This window comes from Bos indicus x Bos taurus, chromosome 22 (genome assembly GCF_003369695.1).
Source record: "Bos indicus x Bos taurus breed Angus x Brahman F1 hybrid chromosome 22, Bos_hybrid_MaternalHap_v2.0, whole genome shotgun sequence".
NCBI lineage: Eukaryota > Metazoa > Chordata > Mammalia > Artiodactyla > Bovidae > Bos > Bos indicus x Bos taurus.
In genome coordinates, this window is record NC_040097.1 from 48,848,144 (window position 1) to 48,865,704 (window position 17,561).

General features: G+C 53.1%; 1 protein-coding gene across 2 annotated transcripts in view; it reads left to right on the forward strand.

Moving 5' to 3' along the window:
- SCN5A (sodium voltage-gated channel alpha subunit 5) overlaps positions 1-14,726 on the forward strand; it is a 108,002-nt gene extending 93,276 nt beyond the window's left edge. For both annotated transcript variants that reach the window (XM_027523173.1, XM_027523174.1), the window contains 5 exons: positions 2,139-2,192; positions 2,811-2,948; positions 3,588-3,692; positions 5,072-5,342; positions 11,175-14,726. In XM_027523173.1, the coding sequence (XP_027378974.1) occupies positions 2,139-2,192; positions 2,811-2,948; positions 3,588-3,692; positions 5,072-5,342; positions 11,175-12,415 (1,809 nt within the window). In that variant the 3' untranslated portion in view covers positions 12,416-14,726. The remainder of the gene's footprint in view (positions 1-2,138; positions 2,193-2,810; positions 2,949-3,587; positions 3,693-5,071; positions 5,343-11,174) is intronic.
- Positions 14,727-17,561: the final 2,835 nt, after the last annotated feature.

Here is a 17,561-nt window from a genome sequence, read left to right on the forward strand (position 1 = left end):
GCTTCAGTGACTCTAACGCACAGCATACAAATAGCCTTGACAGCAGAACCGCAAACAGAACTGTAACACGTAAAGCTGCAGCTTTTTCTTCTTGTCCCAGTGCAAAGCCCAGACACCTGTCTCTAGTGCTGAGCAGAGGGGAACTCACACTTCCCCTCACACCTCCATTGTTGTTTGTTGTTTAGTTGCTCAGTCGTGTCCGACTCTTTGTGACCCCATGGACTGTAGCCCACCAGGCTCCTCTGTCCATGGGATTTCCTAGGCAAGATTACTGGAGTGGGTTGCCATTTCCTTCATCAGGGGATCTTCCTGACCCAGGGATCAAATCTTAGCCTCCTGCACATTTTCTGCATTGGCAGGTGGGTTCTTTACTGCTGAGCCACCAGGGAAGCAACTCCACCCATCTCTTAAATCCCAGGAGTAGCTTGCTCCAGAGTGTCTGAAATACTTCATGGGGAACAGGATTAGAGCCCAACCCAGAAAGCCTTCCCTTCTGAATGTCAACACTCAGAAGGAAAGCCCCCGTTGTAGTCTGAGAGCTGCCTGCCGTTGCAGACACACCCGCACAGTGGCTAGAAAGAATCCGGTCACGGGCACTTCATAACCTTGGGTGGTCCCCAGCAGGTCCCACCGCATCTCCAGGCCTCTGTGCGGGTGAGGCCCCATGGCACAGGAAGCTGAAGCAGTTGCCTTCTCTATGGCTGCTTTGGTTTCCCCATCCACCGTTCCTGACTCATAAAAACTCTCAGATGTAGGAAATCTGTGTAGACCAGTTTACACCCTGAAGAGGCTCAGGACACAATAGGATTGTGCCAAGGATACCAATGAGATCTGCTAGGTAGTCAGTCTCACCACCAAGCATGTCCCTCAGCTCTGAATCATCCTAGCAGCCCAGACTGGGGCCATCCATGCAACCGGCGCCAGGACCCTGTCCTGTTCGGCCTCCTCTTTCCTGCCATGCCAGAACCAGCGAGTGTGGACTCGCAAGAGCCGGTTGTTATATTTTCCGCTATTCTGTGAGCCATTATTAAAAATTAGATTTATAAACTTGTAATTAACTCAACGATATTGAAACAAAATAAAAACTTACCATGACCGCTTGTTATCATCTATGCTCTTGAGGTTACACACGCCTATTATAGTTATACCATGGAAACACTGCAATGCTGTGGTCCTGTGCATCTCTTCCCAGCACTGAGTTCAGTAACGACACTTTGGCAACTTGAGTTTGGCCGTGATGGGAATATTTACACAGAGAAGTTGGCACACACAGTCAGGGCTTTTTTTTATGTATAATTGTATGGTATTTACTTTTGGCTGTGCTGGGTCTCCATTGCTGCCCGGGTTTTCCTCTAGTTGCCGTGTGTGGGCTTCCCATCGGCTTCTCTTGTTGCAGAGCACAGCCTCTAGGGTTCAAGGGCTTCCGTAGCTGTGGCTCCTGGGCTCTAGAGCACAGGTTCAATAGCTGTGGCAAACGGGCTTAGTTGCTCCTCGGCATATGGGATCTTCCTGGGTCAGGAATCGGACCCGTGTCTCCTGCATTGGCAGGCGAATTCTTCACCACTGAGCCACCAGGGAAGCCCAGTCAGGGCTTTTATTTTTCCTTCTGGAAAGCCATTTGTTGTTAGTCATTTGCCAACACACCACTAGCAAAAGGACCCCCTTAAGTGTGAGGGAACATTAGGATTCTTGAGGGATGTCCTTGGAAAGCTGTGGAGCAGAAGCCCCAAGGCTTATGACAGAGAGGACCAGGTCAGCACTGAGGCCGGCCTCAAACCAGAGCAGGGAACCCCAGTGCCCGCTCTGTGTTCCTGACACCCCTGTAGGCCTCTGTGTCATTTTAGAATCTGAAATGAATGCAGATCTGAAGGGTAGTCTCTTGGCCAACATCAGAAGGCTTATTCCCCCACTAAGTGACCTTCCTGGAGTGTCTGCTTGGCTGGCTTCCCCTCCGCCTCAGCCCTGAACAAGAAGGCCTTTCCCCAACTGCCCAGCCACTTGGACACCGCTGAAAGGGTGGAGCAGGCTGCCTACGTCTAGTGGGAGGTTACTTCCTGGTCCCATCTGCCCAGATAGGAGCCCGGAGTAACTCCATAGACGCAGAATTAAATTTCCTTACTCTTGTCTCTTTCTTCCAGGCAACATTTAAAGGCTGGATGGACATCATGTATGCAGCTGTAGACTCCAGGGGGGTAGGTTGTCACATTGGTCTCTCTCCTTGAATCAGTCAAGGTTCCAAGCACCCAAGGTTCCCAGCTGCTTAGCTGCCACGGAAACAGGGTCTGCATCCCATAAGGGCCAGGTCTCTTGTGTCAGCCCAGAGTTGAGCCTCTCTGGAATGCCCTTGGCTTCCCCTGGGACATGGCTGTATGGTCTCCCGGGGACTCCCCAGATTCTCAGATATCTTGTGAATTGCATTCACTGTAATTTAGTTGAACAAAAATTCTACCTCTGGAGGGTGGGGTGGGAGCAACAGAGACCCAATCAAGTTTCTCTGTGGTCCTGTCCCCGCCCCACAGACATACACCAGCCACCATATCACATGGACAGCTGAATGCTGCGAGACACCCCCATATACTCAAACCTCCCAGTGGCCCAGGGGCAGGAGCCACACAGGAACACAGCGCCAGCTCTGAGCCCGGCGTGCCTGCCCTCCTCACCTGCCACCACCCACCCTCCTCAACGCCATCCCCGCCTGCCCCTCACGCACGCAGACACACACCCCGGGTGGTGACCTTCCTCTGACACACCCGGCCAGCCCATCCCCCATTCCTGCCTGCCTGACCTCCTGTCTGCTTTCTCCCCTCTAGTACGAGGAGCAGCCCCAGTGGGAATACAACCTCTACATGTATATCTATTTTGTCATCTTCATCATCTTTGGGTCTTTCTTCACCCTGAACCTGTTCATCGGTGTCATCATTGACAACTTCAACCAGCAGAAGAAAAAGATACGTAGAGCACGGGCCCACCAGGCTGCAGGGCAGGGCTGGGTGCCAGGCACCTGGCAGCCTCTCTGGCTCCTGGCCCCATTCCTCCTTCCTGTTGGGGACTAAGCTCCCATCGGGCTGGGGTGGGAGAGGGGTGTATCCATAATGTGACCTGCTTAGGCCCGTAAGTGTGTAACAAGGGGCCCCTAGTCTGAGAGATGAGGCTCCTGAGAGGAGCTGGGGTGAGAGTTGGGACTATTCACCTGGCCCATGATCGGGGATCATGGGGGTGGGGCTGGGGAGCCACTGCACAGAGGCCTAGGTCTTCCCAGAGTTCCATCATAGAAGCTACGATTGGGTGGCAGGCAAGCCAGGTGGGCAGAGGGAACTTCCAGGGTGGCTGAGCCGGGCAGGGGAGAGGATGGAGGCCGGGGCTGCATTTGCAAGTCCCAAAGTCAGAGAGAGCTCAAGGTGAATGAGGAAAGGCACCCTGGAGAAGCAGGTCCAGGGTGGTGGTTGAGGGGGACTCTCTGATGTAGGATAAGGCATACTTTTCTCCCCCAGGAGAGGCAGTGAGGAGAAGGGCCACCCTGGCAACCTCACCAAGGAGGCTAGGTCCCTGAGAACCCCCAGATGAGGCTGGTGCCTGTGTCTCTGCACTTAGGGGGCCAGGACATCTTCATGACAGAGGAGCAGAAGAAGTACTACAACGCCATGAAGAAGCTGGGCTCCAAGAAGCCCCAGAAGCCCATCCCACGGCCCCTGGTGAGCCAGGCTCTCAATTCGGTGGGCGTGGGGAAGATCTGCCCAAAGAGGGCCCTGGGAAGCCCCCACACCACAAGACCAGCTATCGGAACCTCTTCACAGTCTTTTGGTGCAACCTGGGGCCTTTGGCCTGCCCAGGGAAGGAGGGACCTCCAATCATGCACAGGGGCCTCAGTCTCATGGAGGTACAGGGGAAGGCATGAGACAGCTGTGGGAGCCCAGGGATGATCCCCTCCCACAGGAACCTCTGAGTGAGGCCCCTCCTCCCCTATAGCACTGCAGGCTTTCCCCAGGGAGGGCTAGGCAGACCCTGTGTGACCTCATCCTTGTAACTCCCTGAGCCATAGAGTCCCCAGGTGGGTGGGGCCTGCTGAGTGCTCTGCTAGGCTGACTCCCTTGGCCAAATCAGGCCAACACACACCCATGTGTGTGTATGTGTGTGTGTGTACTGGAGCAGGATGGGGGCAATACTTAGGTAACTCAGGTGAAAGTGTTAGTCACTCAGTCATGTCTGACTCTTTGTGACCCTGCACTCTTTGTGACCCTGCAGACTGCCACCAGGGCAGCCTAGGTTATGCAGATGATGGTACCTAAATCATTAGCTTGTAGGTGGCAGCCCCAGTTTTTGCATCCAATTCATCCATGTCATCTGACTCTTTCCTGTTCTCCATGCTCTGGTCTAGGTTAGCAGTGTGTGTGTGTTTTCAATTGTTTATAATCATCTCTCTTCCCCAAAATGGGGCTCCCCTGGTGGATCAGATGGTAAAGAATCTGCCTGCAATGCGGGAGACCGGGGTTCAACCCCTGGGTTGGGAATATCCCCTAGAGAAGAACATGGCAACCCATTCCAGTAGTCTTGCCTGGAGAATCCCATGGACAGAGGAGCCTGGCGGGCTACAGTTCATGAGGTCGCAAAGAGTCAGACGTGATTGAGCGACTTACACTTTCCCCAAAATAATCTTGCAATTCAAGACACATATACAGATTCAATGGAATAAATAAATCACACAGAAAGAATGGAGAAATTTTGTTAACCTGAGGGCTGAGACAGTTTCTAGAGCTGAACATTAGATCTGACCTTGAGCCTTCAGACAGTGGGAACAAAAAGAGAAGCTTGATGAACAAGGGGCGCCATGAGAGATGGTGTCTGGGACAAGGAGCCCGGGGCTGGGCCTGGAAGCCCAGGGAGCTTTCAGCAGGGAGCCAGACTGTCCAGCATCCTGCCTTTTTCCTCTCCCTGTGGCAGTCTGTGAGCACTGGACGCCCCTGCCCCAGAGGGTGGAGTCGGAGGGTGGGTGGTCTGAGCTGAGGGGCAGCAAAGGAGGCCTACTAGCCTGTCTGAGGCCCCTGCTGAGCCCTTCCTTTGCCCTTCCTTTCAGAACAAGTACCAGGGCTTCATATTCGACATTGTGACCAAGCAGGCCTTCGACGTCACCATCATGTTTCTCATCTGCTTAAACATGGTGACCATGATGGTGGAGACAGACGACCAGAGCCCCGAGAAGGTCAACATCTTGGCCAAGATCAACCTGCTGTTCGTGGGCATCTTCACAGCCGAGTGTATCTTCAAGATGGTTGCCCTGCGCCACTATTACTTCACCAACAGCTGGAACATCTTCGACTTCGTGGTTGTCATCCTCTCCATCGTAGGTGGGTATGCACGTCAGCTGGGCAGAGAAGGCCTCCCCTGGCCCCTGATCTGTGCTCCATGCCAAGTACACCAGCGTCCTGAATTCTTCGCTCCCTACAGTCCTTCCTACCCCCACCCCCCACAATCACACACACACACATCTGGGAAGGCCACTCAGGCCAAGGGGCCAGCTTGGTAGAGGACCCAACACCCCCTCCTGGTCCCACCCTCCCTGAGACCCTGGAACACAGCTCTCTGTTTGGAGAACTTCGAGGGTGAGTCTTGGAAAGGGAATGGGGCCTGTGGGGGTTCCCTGCCTTCCCAAAGGAAAGCCTTCAAGCCCAAGAAAGAGTCTCCAGAGTTGGGAGGCAGGTGGCCCTCTGAAGTAGACGTTTAACCCTGGAGATGGACCTTCTGGAGTTGAGAATTGCCACCTGCACACACCACGGAGCACACCCTGGTGTGTGCCAGGCTTCTCAGACATCACTTGCCTCATGCAATTCACCATATAAAGTCAGCACCAAGGCAGGGAAATCGTTCAGCTAGGGAGAAGCTGAGATAGGAATCACACATAGCCTACTCAGGCTGATACGACAGAAGTAGCAGACTGGGTAACTCATAAACAACAGAAATCTACTTCTCACAGATCTGGGTGCTGGAAGTCCAAGAGGAAAGCGCCGCATGGTGGGTTTCCTGCTGAGGGTCCTTTTCCCAGTTCATAACCCACACCTTCTTGCTGTGTCCTCGCAAACTGGAAGGGGCTAGGGAGCTCCCTGAACCTCTTCTATAAGGGCACTAAGCCCATTCATTCGGGCTCCACCCTCATGAAATTAAGCCCCTCCCAAGGCCCCACTTCCAAATACCATCATCTTTGAGAGGGGTAATTTTAACATACGAATTTAGGGAGAGGCAGAAACATTGAGAACAGAGTACACGCCCATATCTGTTTGACCTCAGAGCCCAAATTCCTTCTTTAAAGAACAGTTTTATTAAGATATACTTTACATAACACAAAACCCACCCTTTCTTTTTTTTTAAATTTTATTTTATTTTTAAACTTTACATAATTGTATTAGTTTTGCCAAATATCAAAATGAATCCACCACAGGTATACACGTGTTCCCCATTCTGAACCCTCCTCCCTCCTCCCTCCCCATACCATCCCTCTGGGTCGTCCCAGTGCACTAGCCCCAAGCATCCAGTATCGTGCATCGAACCTGGACTGGCAACTCGTTTCTTACATGATATTTTACATGTTTCAATGTCATTCTCCCAAATCTTCCCACCCTCTCCCTCCCCCACAGAGTCCATAAGACTGTTCTATACATCAGTGTCTCTTTTGCTGTCTCGTACACCGGGTTATTGTTACCATCTTTCTAGATTCCATATATATGCGTTAATATACTGTATTGATGTTTTTCTTCTGGCTTACTTCACTCTATAATAGGCTCCAGTTTAATCCACCTCATTAGAACTGATTCAAATGTATTCTTTTTAATGGCTGAGTAATACTCCATTGTGTATATGTACCACTGCTTTCTTATCCATTCATCTGCTGATGGACATCTAGGTTGCTTCCATGTCCTGGCTATTATAAACAGTGCTGCGATGAACATTGGGGTACACGTGTCTCTTTCCCTTCTGGTTTCCTCAGTGTGTATGCCTAGCAGTGGGATTGCTGGATCATAAGGCAGTTCTATTTCCAGTTTTTTAAGGAATCTCCACACTGTTCTCCATAGTGGCTGTACTAGTTTGCATTCCCACCAACAGTGTAAGAGGGTTCCCTTTTCTCCACACCCTCTCCAGCATTTATTATTTGTAGACTTTTGGATCGCAGCCATTCTGACTGGTGTGAAATGGTACCTCATAGTGGTTTTGATTTGCATTTCTCTGATAATGAGTGATGTTGAGCATCTTTTCATGTGTTTGTTAGCCATCTGTATGTCTTCTTTGGAGAAATGTCTATTTAGTTCTTTGGCCCATTTTTTGATTGGGTCATTTATTTTTCTGGAGTTGAGCTGTAGGAGTTGCTTATATATTTTTGAGATTAGTTGTTTGTCTGTTGCTTCATTTGCTATTATTTTCTCCCATTCTGAAGGCTGTCTTTTCACCTTGCTAATAGTTTCCTTTGATGTGCAGAAGCTTTTAAGGTTAATTAGGTCCCATTTGTTTATTTTTGCTTTTATTTCCAATATTCTGGGAGGTGGGTCATAGAGGATCCTGCTGTGATGTATGTCAGAGAGTGTTTTGCCTATGTTCTCCTCTAGTAGTTTTATAGTTTCTGGTCTTACGTTGAGAGTGTATGCCTGTGCAACCATTATTACGCTCTAATTTTAGAATATTTTCCTTACCCCCAAGAGAGACTCTGCACCTACTGAGCTCACCATTTTCCCTCTCCCTGCCCTCTGGCAGCTCAGCTGATAAAGAATCCGCCTGCATTTCAGGAGACCCTGCTTCAATCCCTGGGTCGGGTAGATCCACTGGAGAAGGGACAGGCTACCCACTCCAGTATTCTTGGACTTCCCTTGTGGCTCAACTGGTAAAGAATCTGCCCACAGTGCAGGAGACCTGGGTTCAATCCCTGGGTTGTGAAGATCCCCTGGAGAAGGGAAAGGCTACCCACTCCAGTATTCTGGCCTGGAGAATGCCATGGACTGTATAGTCCATGGAGTTGGAAAGAGCTGGACATGACTGAGCAACTTTCACAGTCACAGCCAGCCACCCCCTGGCAGCCACTAATCTAAAATTTTGAGGGACTGCCAAACTATTTTCCAAAGTGACCGCACCACGTTACAACCCCAAATTCAGTGTAGGAGGGTTGCAGTTACTCCGTATCCTCACCAACACTTGTTCCTGTCTGTATATTTTAATTACAGCCTTGCTAACTGGTATGGAGTGACATCTCATTGAGGTTTTGCTTTGCATTTCCCTGATGACTAATGATGATGAACATCTGTTCATATGTTTATTGGTCATTTTCCTTGGCATATCTTGGTATATAACAGGAGAAGTATCTTGGAGGAATGTCTGTTCCAATCCTTTGCTTGATTTTTTAATTGACGTATTTGTGTTTTTATTGAGTTGTAAGAATTCTTTATATATTCCAGAGGCTAGTCCCTTATCAGATACAAGATTTGCGATGTTTTCTCCCATTCTGTAGGTTGTCTTTTCACTTTCTTGGTTGTCACCTCTTGGAGCACAGAGGTTTTAAGTCCAATTTATCAGTACTTTCTTTTGTCACTTGTGTTCAGAGCCCAATCTGGACCCTGCCCCCACAGACTTCTGCCATGGGATAACTGGCTTTCATCTTTCTTCCGTGTATAGCCTCTTCAGTGACTCAGAGGGAAAGGCAGGGGCCAAGAGAGGGGCTGCTGTGGCTATAGTGATGCACAGATGCTTAGAAGCTAGAAGTGGGCTCAGGAAATGCTCCAGGAGGTCTCAGGCAGGGATGAGGGTGAGGCCATGCCTGGTGGGGCTAGAGAGGAGCTTCTCTGTAAAGCAGGTGTCAGGAGCTGGAACGGAGCCCTGAGGGACAGTCTCCAAGATTCCAGGAAGTGTAGACTATATTCAGGAACTACTGGTTCCAGAGCTTGTGTACCAGAGAGGCATGGTTAACAGCTCAACTTGGAGCCAGAGCGTCTGAGTCAAATCCCCACTTCTCACTGACTAGGTGGCAACTTGGATAAGTTACCTCACCTCTCAGTTTCCTCTTCTGGAAAAGGAGGATGATAGTATCAGCTTCCCTCCTAGGGTAACTGGAAGGGGTAAATGGATGTGTGAATTGCTCAGCCCAGTGCTTTATTGACAGTGAACACTTGACACATGTTCGTGAGTGACATTATCATTAGGTTGGTACAAAAGTAATTCGGTTTTGGACCGTGAATTCTAAACCATTATTACTAGGCTCAGACACATCTTTATTCATCAACATAGGAGCCATTACAATCAACCCATTTTTGCCAATAAGTGTTTATTCCTATAGCACAAAAATCCATGCTTTTGGATTCGATGAACTCTTGGAAAGCATTTTCTGCTTCCTGCAGGTTGTGGAAGCGTTTTCCCTGCAAAAAGTTGTCAAGATGCTTGAAGAAGTGATAGGGGGTTGGCAAGAGGTCAGGTGAATACGGCAGATGAGGCAAAACTTCATAGCCCAAATCGTTCGAATTCTGAAGTGTTGGTTGTTCAATGTGTGTCGAGCGTGTCACGGAGAAGCACTGGGCCTTTCTGGTGAGCAGTGCTGGCTGTCAGTGCTGCAGTTTTCAGTGCATCTCACCAATCAGCTGCGCACACTTCTCATAGGTAATGGTTTCACAGGGACTCCAAAAGCTGTAGTGGATCAGATGGGCAGCAGACCTCCAAACAGTGACCATGATCTTTTTTGGTATAAGTTTGGCTTGGAGGAGTGCTTTGGAGTTTCTTTTTCCAGCCACTGAGCTGGTCATCACTGGTCATGGTATATAATCCACTTTTCATCGCATGTCACAATCTGATTAAGAAATGGCTCGTTGTTGTTGCATACAATAAGAGAAAATGACTTTTCAAAAGGATGCTTTTTTTGATTTGCGGTCAGCTTAAGAGGTACCCACTTATCAAGCCTTTTCACCTTTCCAATTTGCTTCAAATGCTGAAAGACTGTAGAACGGTCAACGTTGAGTTTTGGCAACTTCTCATGTAAGAGGATCAGCTTCAATGATCCTCTCAGTTGGTTGCTGTCAACTTCCAATAGCCAGCCACTGTGCTCCTCATCTTCAAGGCTCTCGTGTCCTTTGTAAAACTCCTTGAACCACCCCTGCCCTGTGGATTTGTTATCAGCTCCTGGGCCAAATGTGTTGTTGATGTTGCAAGTTATCTGTGCTGTCTTACAACCCATTTTGAACTCAAAAAAGAAAATTGCTCAAACTTGTTTTTTGCCTAACATCATCTCCATAGTCTAAAATAAATATAAAATAAACAGCAAGTAATAAGTCATTAGCAAAACAAAAAAACAAAAACATAAAGCGAGAAATGCACACTAAAGTGATGTAGAACCTAGCTACATTTATTTAAAATGTATTCCAATATCAAACAGCAGATTTCAACAATGCAAAAACCACCATTTCTTTTGCACCAACCTAATATATGAAAAGTCTGGAAAGTTCACTTGGGCCAATACAAGGCAAGTATATTCCATTCTTTCTTCTATAACTTACATCCATGCTCCTTGAAACTCCAAACTCAGAGTAGTCAGTAGAGACAGAGTGGGCAGGCCTGGCAGCTAGCAGGGGTGGGAAGGTCACAGGAAGCACCTCGGAGAGGCTGACTTGTGACAGGTGAGGTGTGAGGAGTGTGCCAATTGCCTGGTCGGTGCCTCTTGTATTTCAGTGTGCACACGGACCACCTGGACTTGTTAAAACACAAGGGGTGTGGGTGCAGAGCTGAGATCTGCATTTCTGATAAGTGCCCCGGAAATCCCAAGGCTGTTGGTCTGCAGACCACACTCTGAGCAGCAAGGAGCTAAAAGTTCTAGAGTTCTGGTCCAAGCTAGGCTATCAGGGATGCTGAGCAGGTCTGCTGAGGCCCCTGAACCACAGTCTGGATAATGGGCCTCGTATGTGCAGGTAGGCTCAGGAGACTAAGGAGCGGAGGGCTGAGAAGGCACTTTGCAAAGGATGCAGGAATTGTGGGTCCTTTTCTGGACCATAAATGCAGAATTGGAGACTCAGGTGGGTGGAGGCAGGGTCCTTACAGGCCCCAGGTGACCCAGGCCTCCACTCCCAGGCTCCTTGCTTGTGCAGAGACCCCTCCCAGCGAGGCTGGGCTGGAGGGAGGACAGTGATGCCACCAGTGGCCACAGTCTCTGTTGTTTCCCACAGGCACTGTGCTCTCAGACATCATCCAGAAGTACTTCTTCTCCCCGACGCTCTTCCGCGTCATCCGCCTGGCCCGCATCGGCCGCATCCTCAGGCTGATCCGCGGGGCCAAGGGCATCCGCACGCTGCTCTTCGCCCTCATGATGTCCCTGCCCGCGCTCTTCAACATCGGGCTGCTGCTCTTCCTCGTCATGTTCATCTACTCCATCTTCGGCATGGCCAACTTCGCCTACGTCAAGTGGGAGGCTGGCATCGACGACATGTTCAACTTCCAGACCTTCGCCAACAGCATGCTGTGCCTCTTCCAGATCACCACGTCGGCGGGCTGGGATGGGCTCCTCAGCCCCATCCTCAACACGGGGCCCCCCTACTGCGACCCCAACCTGCCCAACAGCAACGGCTCCCGGGGCAACTGCGGGAGCCCCGCGGTGGGCATCCTCTTCTTCACCACCTACATCATCATCTCCTTCCTCATTGTGGTCAACATGTACATCGCCATCATCCTGGAGAACTTCAGCGTGGCCACGGAGGAGAGCACGGAGCCCCTGAGTGAGGATGACTTCGACATGTTCTACGAGATCTGGGAGAAGTTCGACCCGGAGGCCACCCAGTTCATCGAGTATTTGGCCCTGTCTGACTTCGCCGATGCCCTGTCAGAGCCACTCCGGATCCCCAAGCCCAACCAGATAAGCCTCATCAATATGGACCTGCCCATGGTGAGTGGAGACCGCATCCACTGCATGGACATCCTCTTTGCCTTCACCAAGAGGGTCCTGGGCGAATCTGGGGAGATGGACGCCCTGAAGATCCAGATGGAGGAGAAGTTCATGGCGGCCAACCCGTCCAAGATCTCCTACGAGCCCATCACCACCACGCTGCGGCGGAAGCACGAGGAGGTGTCGGCCACGATCATCCAGCGGGCCTTCCGCCGGCACCTGCTGCAGCGCTCCGTCAAGCACGCCTCCTTCCTCTACCGCCAGCAGGCGGGCAGCAGCGGCCTCTCGGAGGAGGACGCCCCCGAGCAGGAGGGCCTCATCGCCTACATGATGAACGAGAACTTCTCCCGCCGCCCCGGCCTGCCCTCCAGCTCCTCCGTCTCCTCCACGTCCTTCCCGCCCTCCTATGACAGCGTCACCAGGGCCACCAGCGACAACCCCCAGGTGCGGGCGTCTGACTACAGCCCAAGCGAGGATCTCGCCGACTTCCCCCCAACCCCCGACAGGGACCGTGAGTCAATCGTGTGAGCGCAGCCCAGGGAGGGGGGCGCCAGCGCGGAGCATCGCGGCAAACCCAAAGGCAGCCCCAGCCCAGCAGTCGCTGGGCCGTCCGACCTTTGCTTTGGGCTTCGGGAGTGAGAGAGGAGCCTCGGCCCCGTGGACCGACAAGGCAGAGTCCTGTGCACCGCGCTGATGGCTGGAAGCACTTGGCCGAGCTGTCTGTCTGGGGTTACCAGTCCTGGGGGCTGGGTCTGGTCCGGCAACGCTCTGGGGCTCTGACCACCACCTCCATCCCAGCTGCTGAGGCAAAATGCGAAACCGAGACTGTGTATGTTGTGAATGGGCTTTCATAAATTTATTATATTTGATATTTTTTTACTTGAGCAAAGAACTTTTTTTTTTTTATGGATGGATTGGCAGCGATTCACACTGCCTCTTCCTAACTCTGAACAAGAGTGTCTGTGGAGCTGCTGCGGCTCTGCTGTCAATGCAAAAGTGAGATCCGGTGTGGGTCCCACGGGCCTTCACTGCCTAGGGGCAGAAAGGGGGTCCCCCGCCGCTTGGGCTGAGGTGCCAGGAGGGCTGAACCCCTTCCCATACACACATGCGCACACTCTCACACTCACAGAGGCCAGACACAAGCCACATGTGGCCTGGACTCCCCGAGGCGAGCGAGGTGACCGGCCTTTCCCCCCAGTCCCCCACAGGTGGGATTATTGTCAGCCAGGGCTCACTCATTACCCCATTTCCCCCCTGTATGTTTATGCAGGCCACCCTGGAGTCAGGCCTGTAAATACAAGCTTCCAGAAGAGAGTGGCCTGGCTCCCAGGGCTCGTCCTTGGCACTGACGTTGCCTTTCTTCCCTGTAGAGCGTGGCCTCTGTTCGAGTATTAACATTAAGGGAAGGGCCTGAGGGAGGCACATATGTCCTGCCACCCAGCTTGTCCGCGCTGTCCAGCCTGGCTGGCCCTGCCCCACAGGCCAGGAAGAGAAGGCTGAGCCCATGGGGTTGGGGTGAAGAACCCACTCCACAGCCCCCAGCATGGTACCCCCCAGCCCGCCTGGAGAATGGAATCTGCTGTCATCACCCAGGCTCTCTCTCCAAACCTTTCTGCCTCTGCTCGGGGCTGAGGGGGTGCCTATGTGGACCCCAGCTCCTCTCCAGCTGCGAAAGCACGGGGAGTGGGGAGGGCTGCCCATGCCCTGTGCAGGGAAGGGGCTGCAGGATGCTCAGCCCAGTCCCAGGGCCCTAGGAGGGGAATGGACCCCAGGTCTCCTGGGAAAGGGAGTCGAGTGACCCTGGACCAGCGCCCCCCTGCTCAGCCCAGGGTCCCGGGAACACCACACACGGGACCTCCTGGGGCAGGGTCCAGGCTGCCCATGGGTCTTGTGAGCAGGCCTTTTCAGGGAAAAATACTTTTTTCTAGTCCAATTACCACCACCCTCCCCACCCCACCCCCCACCCCACCACAGGGCCTCTTCAGCTGCTGACAATCCTACTGAGCATATGCAAATCTTTCAACGTAGAGAACTGTCACCCTGAGAGGGACAGTGGTGGCTGGTGGAGGCTGTGCAGGCAGGGGCTCGGCTGCCAAGTCCACTCTCCAGCAAAGCCGCCCTCCACCCGGCGGCCACCTCACAGGCCGCCTCTCGGGGCAGCCCCAGAAGCCAGAAGCTGGCTGTCCTAACCTACCTCGCCGAGCCGTCGGGGGGAGCCGTGGGGAGCTGAGGGGGAACCGCCAGCGGCGAGTCAAGTATTAACGTTTCTTCTTGTCACTCGAGTTCCCTTGGTGGCAGCCCCAGCCGCCCGCCGCCCCCAGTGCTTTCCCTTCTCTCATGTTCCCTGGAAGTCGGCGTGGGACGTGGTTTTAACTATCCCAGCACCACTTCTCTGAGTGGAAATCTTATTTTTGTAGCTCTCTGTGCTGTGCTCTCAAGGCTTGGAGAGGTGTATGCCCTCCGCAACACCTGGCACCCTGCGTGGGCGGGGAGGCAGTGGGCAGGCCGGCCGGGCTGCAGGCCCAGCTGACCGGAAGGAGACTGGGGTTCTGTGTGTGGGGACAGCCCAGGAGCCCGAGGCAGGTGCCAGGGCCGGCCACTGACTGCAGACCGTGTGGCCAAGGGCAGGGCCGAGCGAAGCCAACTCCTTAGCTTTTAGCGTGTCTCTCATTGCTTTTTTTCCAGAACTGCACAGTGACCAGCAGGAGGGGAGGACACAGGAGGGAGGGACAAGCACCAAGTGCCAGCCGTTGTCGGAACTACCCAAGCACTTCGCACCAAACTTCGTGCATAAATAAGATACATATTTTTAAAACAAACCAATAAATGGCTTACATGACCTGGTCTGGACTCTGTCCATTTTTTTTTAAGTAGAGTTGATTTACAAATTGATAATATTGTGTTCATTTCTGGTGTACAGAAAAATAATTCAGTTGCGTGCACACACACACACACACACATATATTTAGGGGGGAACAGATGCCTGTAAAGATGGTGTCTGAAGAGACACGGCCCCAATGTCATCAAATCCAGCCTTTGTTTTTGCCTCTCCCTGTCCCCTTCAACTTTATTCAGTGGAGATAACTTCCTTGGCCCCAGATGAAAACCAGGCCAGCCCTGGGGCTTTTCCACTCAGTCCTGGTGAAACAGCAGCCTTCAGCCACCCTGTGTTGTAAATACCACCTTAGCTTCCTGGGGCTTTTCCACTCAGTCCTGGTGAAACAGCAGCCTTCAGCCACCCTGTGTTGTAAATACCACCTTAGCTTCCTGGGGCTTTTCCACTCAGTCCTGGTGAAACAGCAGCCTTCAGCCGCCCTGTGTTGTAAACACCACCTTGGCTTCCTTCTGAGCATGTCCAGTCCCGTGACAGTCAGAGATGGGGTGGCTGGACAGGCACCACGCGGCATCTTCAGGCTTGTGGGGCCTTCTCCCAGTGGTCTCCCAGCCCTGGGGATGTACTCTTCTGGGTGCCCCATGACCCCTTCTTTGCCCGTGGGTACCCGTGGGTCCGTTCAGCCTCTTCCTGCCAAGCCCCTGGGCTCCCCCAGTAGCCCTGCTGTGGTGGCTCACAGCCCCTCTCCGCCTGCTGCCTCTGCCCCCGACGCTGGCCTGCGGCCCGGCCCTGGCAGCACTGTGCTCCACAGCCACCTCCAGAGCAGCTGGCCTACAGACCTCCACCCGGATCCCAGAGCCCCACTCAGATCCCTGTCACTGGCCCACCTGAGTTTTCTCAGCCCCGGGGGGGCCCAGTCCTCACTTGGAAAACAAACTTATGGTCACCAAAGGGGAAAGGTGGGGGTGGGGAGGGATAAATTGAGGATTAATACAGACTACTGGGCTTCGCTGGTGGTTCAGACGGTAAAGAATCCACCTGCAATGTGGGGAACCCGGGTTCGATCCTTGGGTTGGGAAGATCCCCTGGAGGAGGGCCATGGCAACCCACTCCAGTATCCTTGCCTGGAGAATCCCCATGGACAGAGGAGCCTGGTGGGCTACAGTCCATAGGGTCGCAAAGAGGCAGGCATGACTGAGTGACTTGGCACAGCACACTACGATATATAAAACAGATTATCCACAGGGAACTGCTGTAGCGTAGGAACTCTACTCAATACTCTATATTAACCTATACGAGCAAAGAATCTGAACAACAATGGATGTATGTACACGTATAACTGAATCACTTTGCTGTACACCTGAAACTAACAATAAACTAACGCAACACTGTAAATCACCTGTCCCTCCAACAGAAGAGGTGCAGACTGGTCCAGAGGGAGGCAAGAGGGGGCCTTGCAGTCACTGCACCACCGCAGCTGTCACCCGGCCGCTCTGGGGCGAGGCAGGGGTCCAGGCTCCATGAGGGACGGACGCCGGCTTCTGTGTCAGAGGGAAGGCATGCAGCCCGGGATCTCAGCCCTTGGCAGGGACAGAGATGCTCCTGGACAGACGTCAGCTCTCACCCTGGGGCCGTGGCCCTGGCAGCTCCCTGCCCCGTGCCGGCCGCTCTTCCGCCTCAGCCCTGACGGCCATGGGATTTGGTGCCCGGAGGCTGGGAGGGTCAGGGAGACAGCCAGGCACTCACTCCTACAGGTGGAGATGGAGTGGGCAGCAGCCGAGAGCCAGGAGATGCCAAAGGCCACCTCTCATGGGCTGGGGGTGCCCCGGGACTGTACACCCCTCCAGCACACTGTCCTCTGTGTATGTGCTCCCTAAGGGCTGGGGAAGGCCAAGCCAGCACCCCCATACCACCCTCTCCAGCCCTGCCCGTGCCCGACACAGATAGAACCCCAGGAGCGTTAAAACAAGAGACACCCCATCAACCCAGCTGTTCAGTGTCCACGGGGTTCACCTGGACCCTCTCCTCCGTTTGAACCCTTCCTACCTTTCTGTCCTATGAGACCCTTGGCCCTGTTTCTCAGCCACATTTCTACCTTCCATTCCTTGTTCTTCTGGAAGGAGGTCACCTACATGGAGGGGCATGGGCAGATTCACACACAGGGTACACTCAAGGCACAGTAGCCAGTGTCCATGTTGATGAGGGGGCAGATGTGCTCACAGGGAGATGCCTGAAATCCTAATACTGAACCTCAGGCTTCCTGTCCCAACCACCCTGGACCACGATCCTCAGGATAAGGGGAGACAGACAGACCAGAGGTTGGGGCAAGGGACTTGGTTTAGAAATGACACTCAAAGCCTGGCAGCTGCCAAGCTCTGTCCGGGGGGAATCCCAAGAGGCCCCACCTGAGGCACCTCTCTCCTGTGGGTGTCCCAAGTCAGTGTAAATGGCAGGGGAGGGGGCTGGGCCGGCCCAAGCCCAACACGTACAATCACCACTCTGCCAAGCACTTCCTCCCATGCCAGCTCACGGGGCTGGCATCCACGGTCAGCTGCCAGGCACCTGCTGCCGGAGAGAAAAGGCCCATTACTCCAGCCTCCGTGGAGGCATGAGCCGGCTCGGGTTCCAGAGAGGCATGCAAGTTGCAGCAGAGCCCCCTTCCCCGGATGCGGGCGAGCGGCAGCGGTCCATCCTGGCCTCCCGCCCTGCCGTCCTGTGTCTGGCCGCCGTGGGCTGAGTCTGCCTCCAGGATTTGCTCTTGGAGCCATGTCTCCTGGGGACCATCTGTCTGCCACTCACCCTCTCGGGCTGCACTTCCTGGACAGCCAGGGGCCAGGCTGC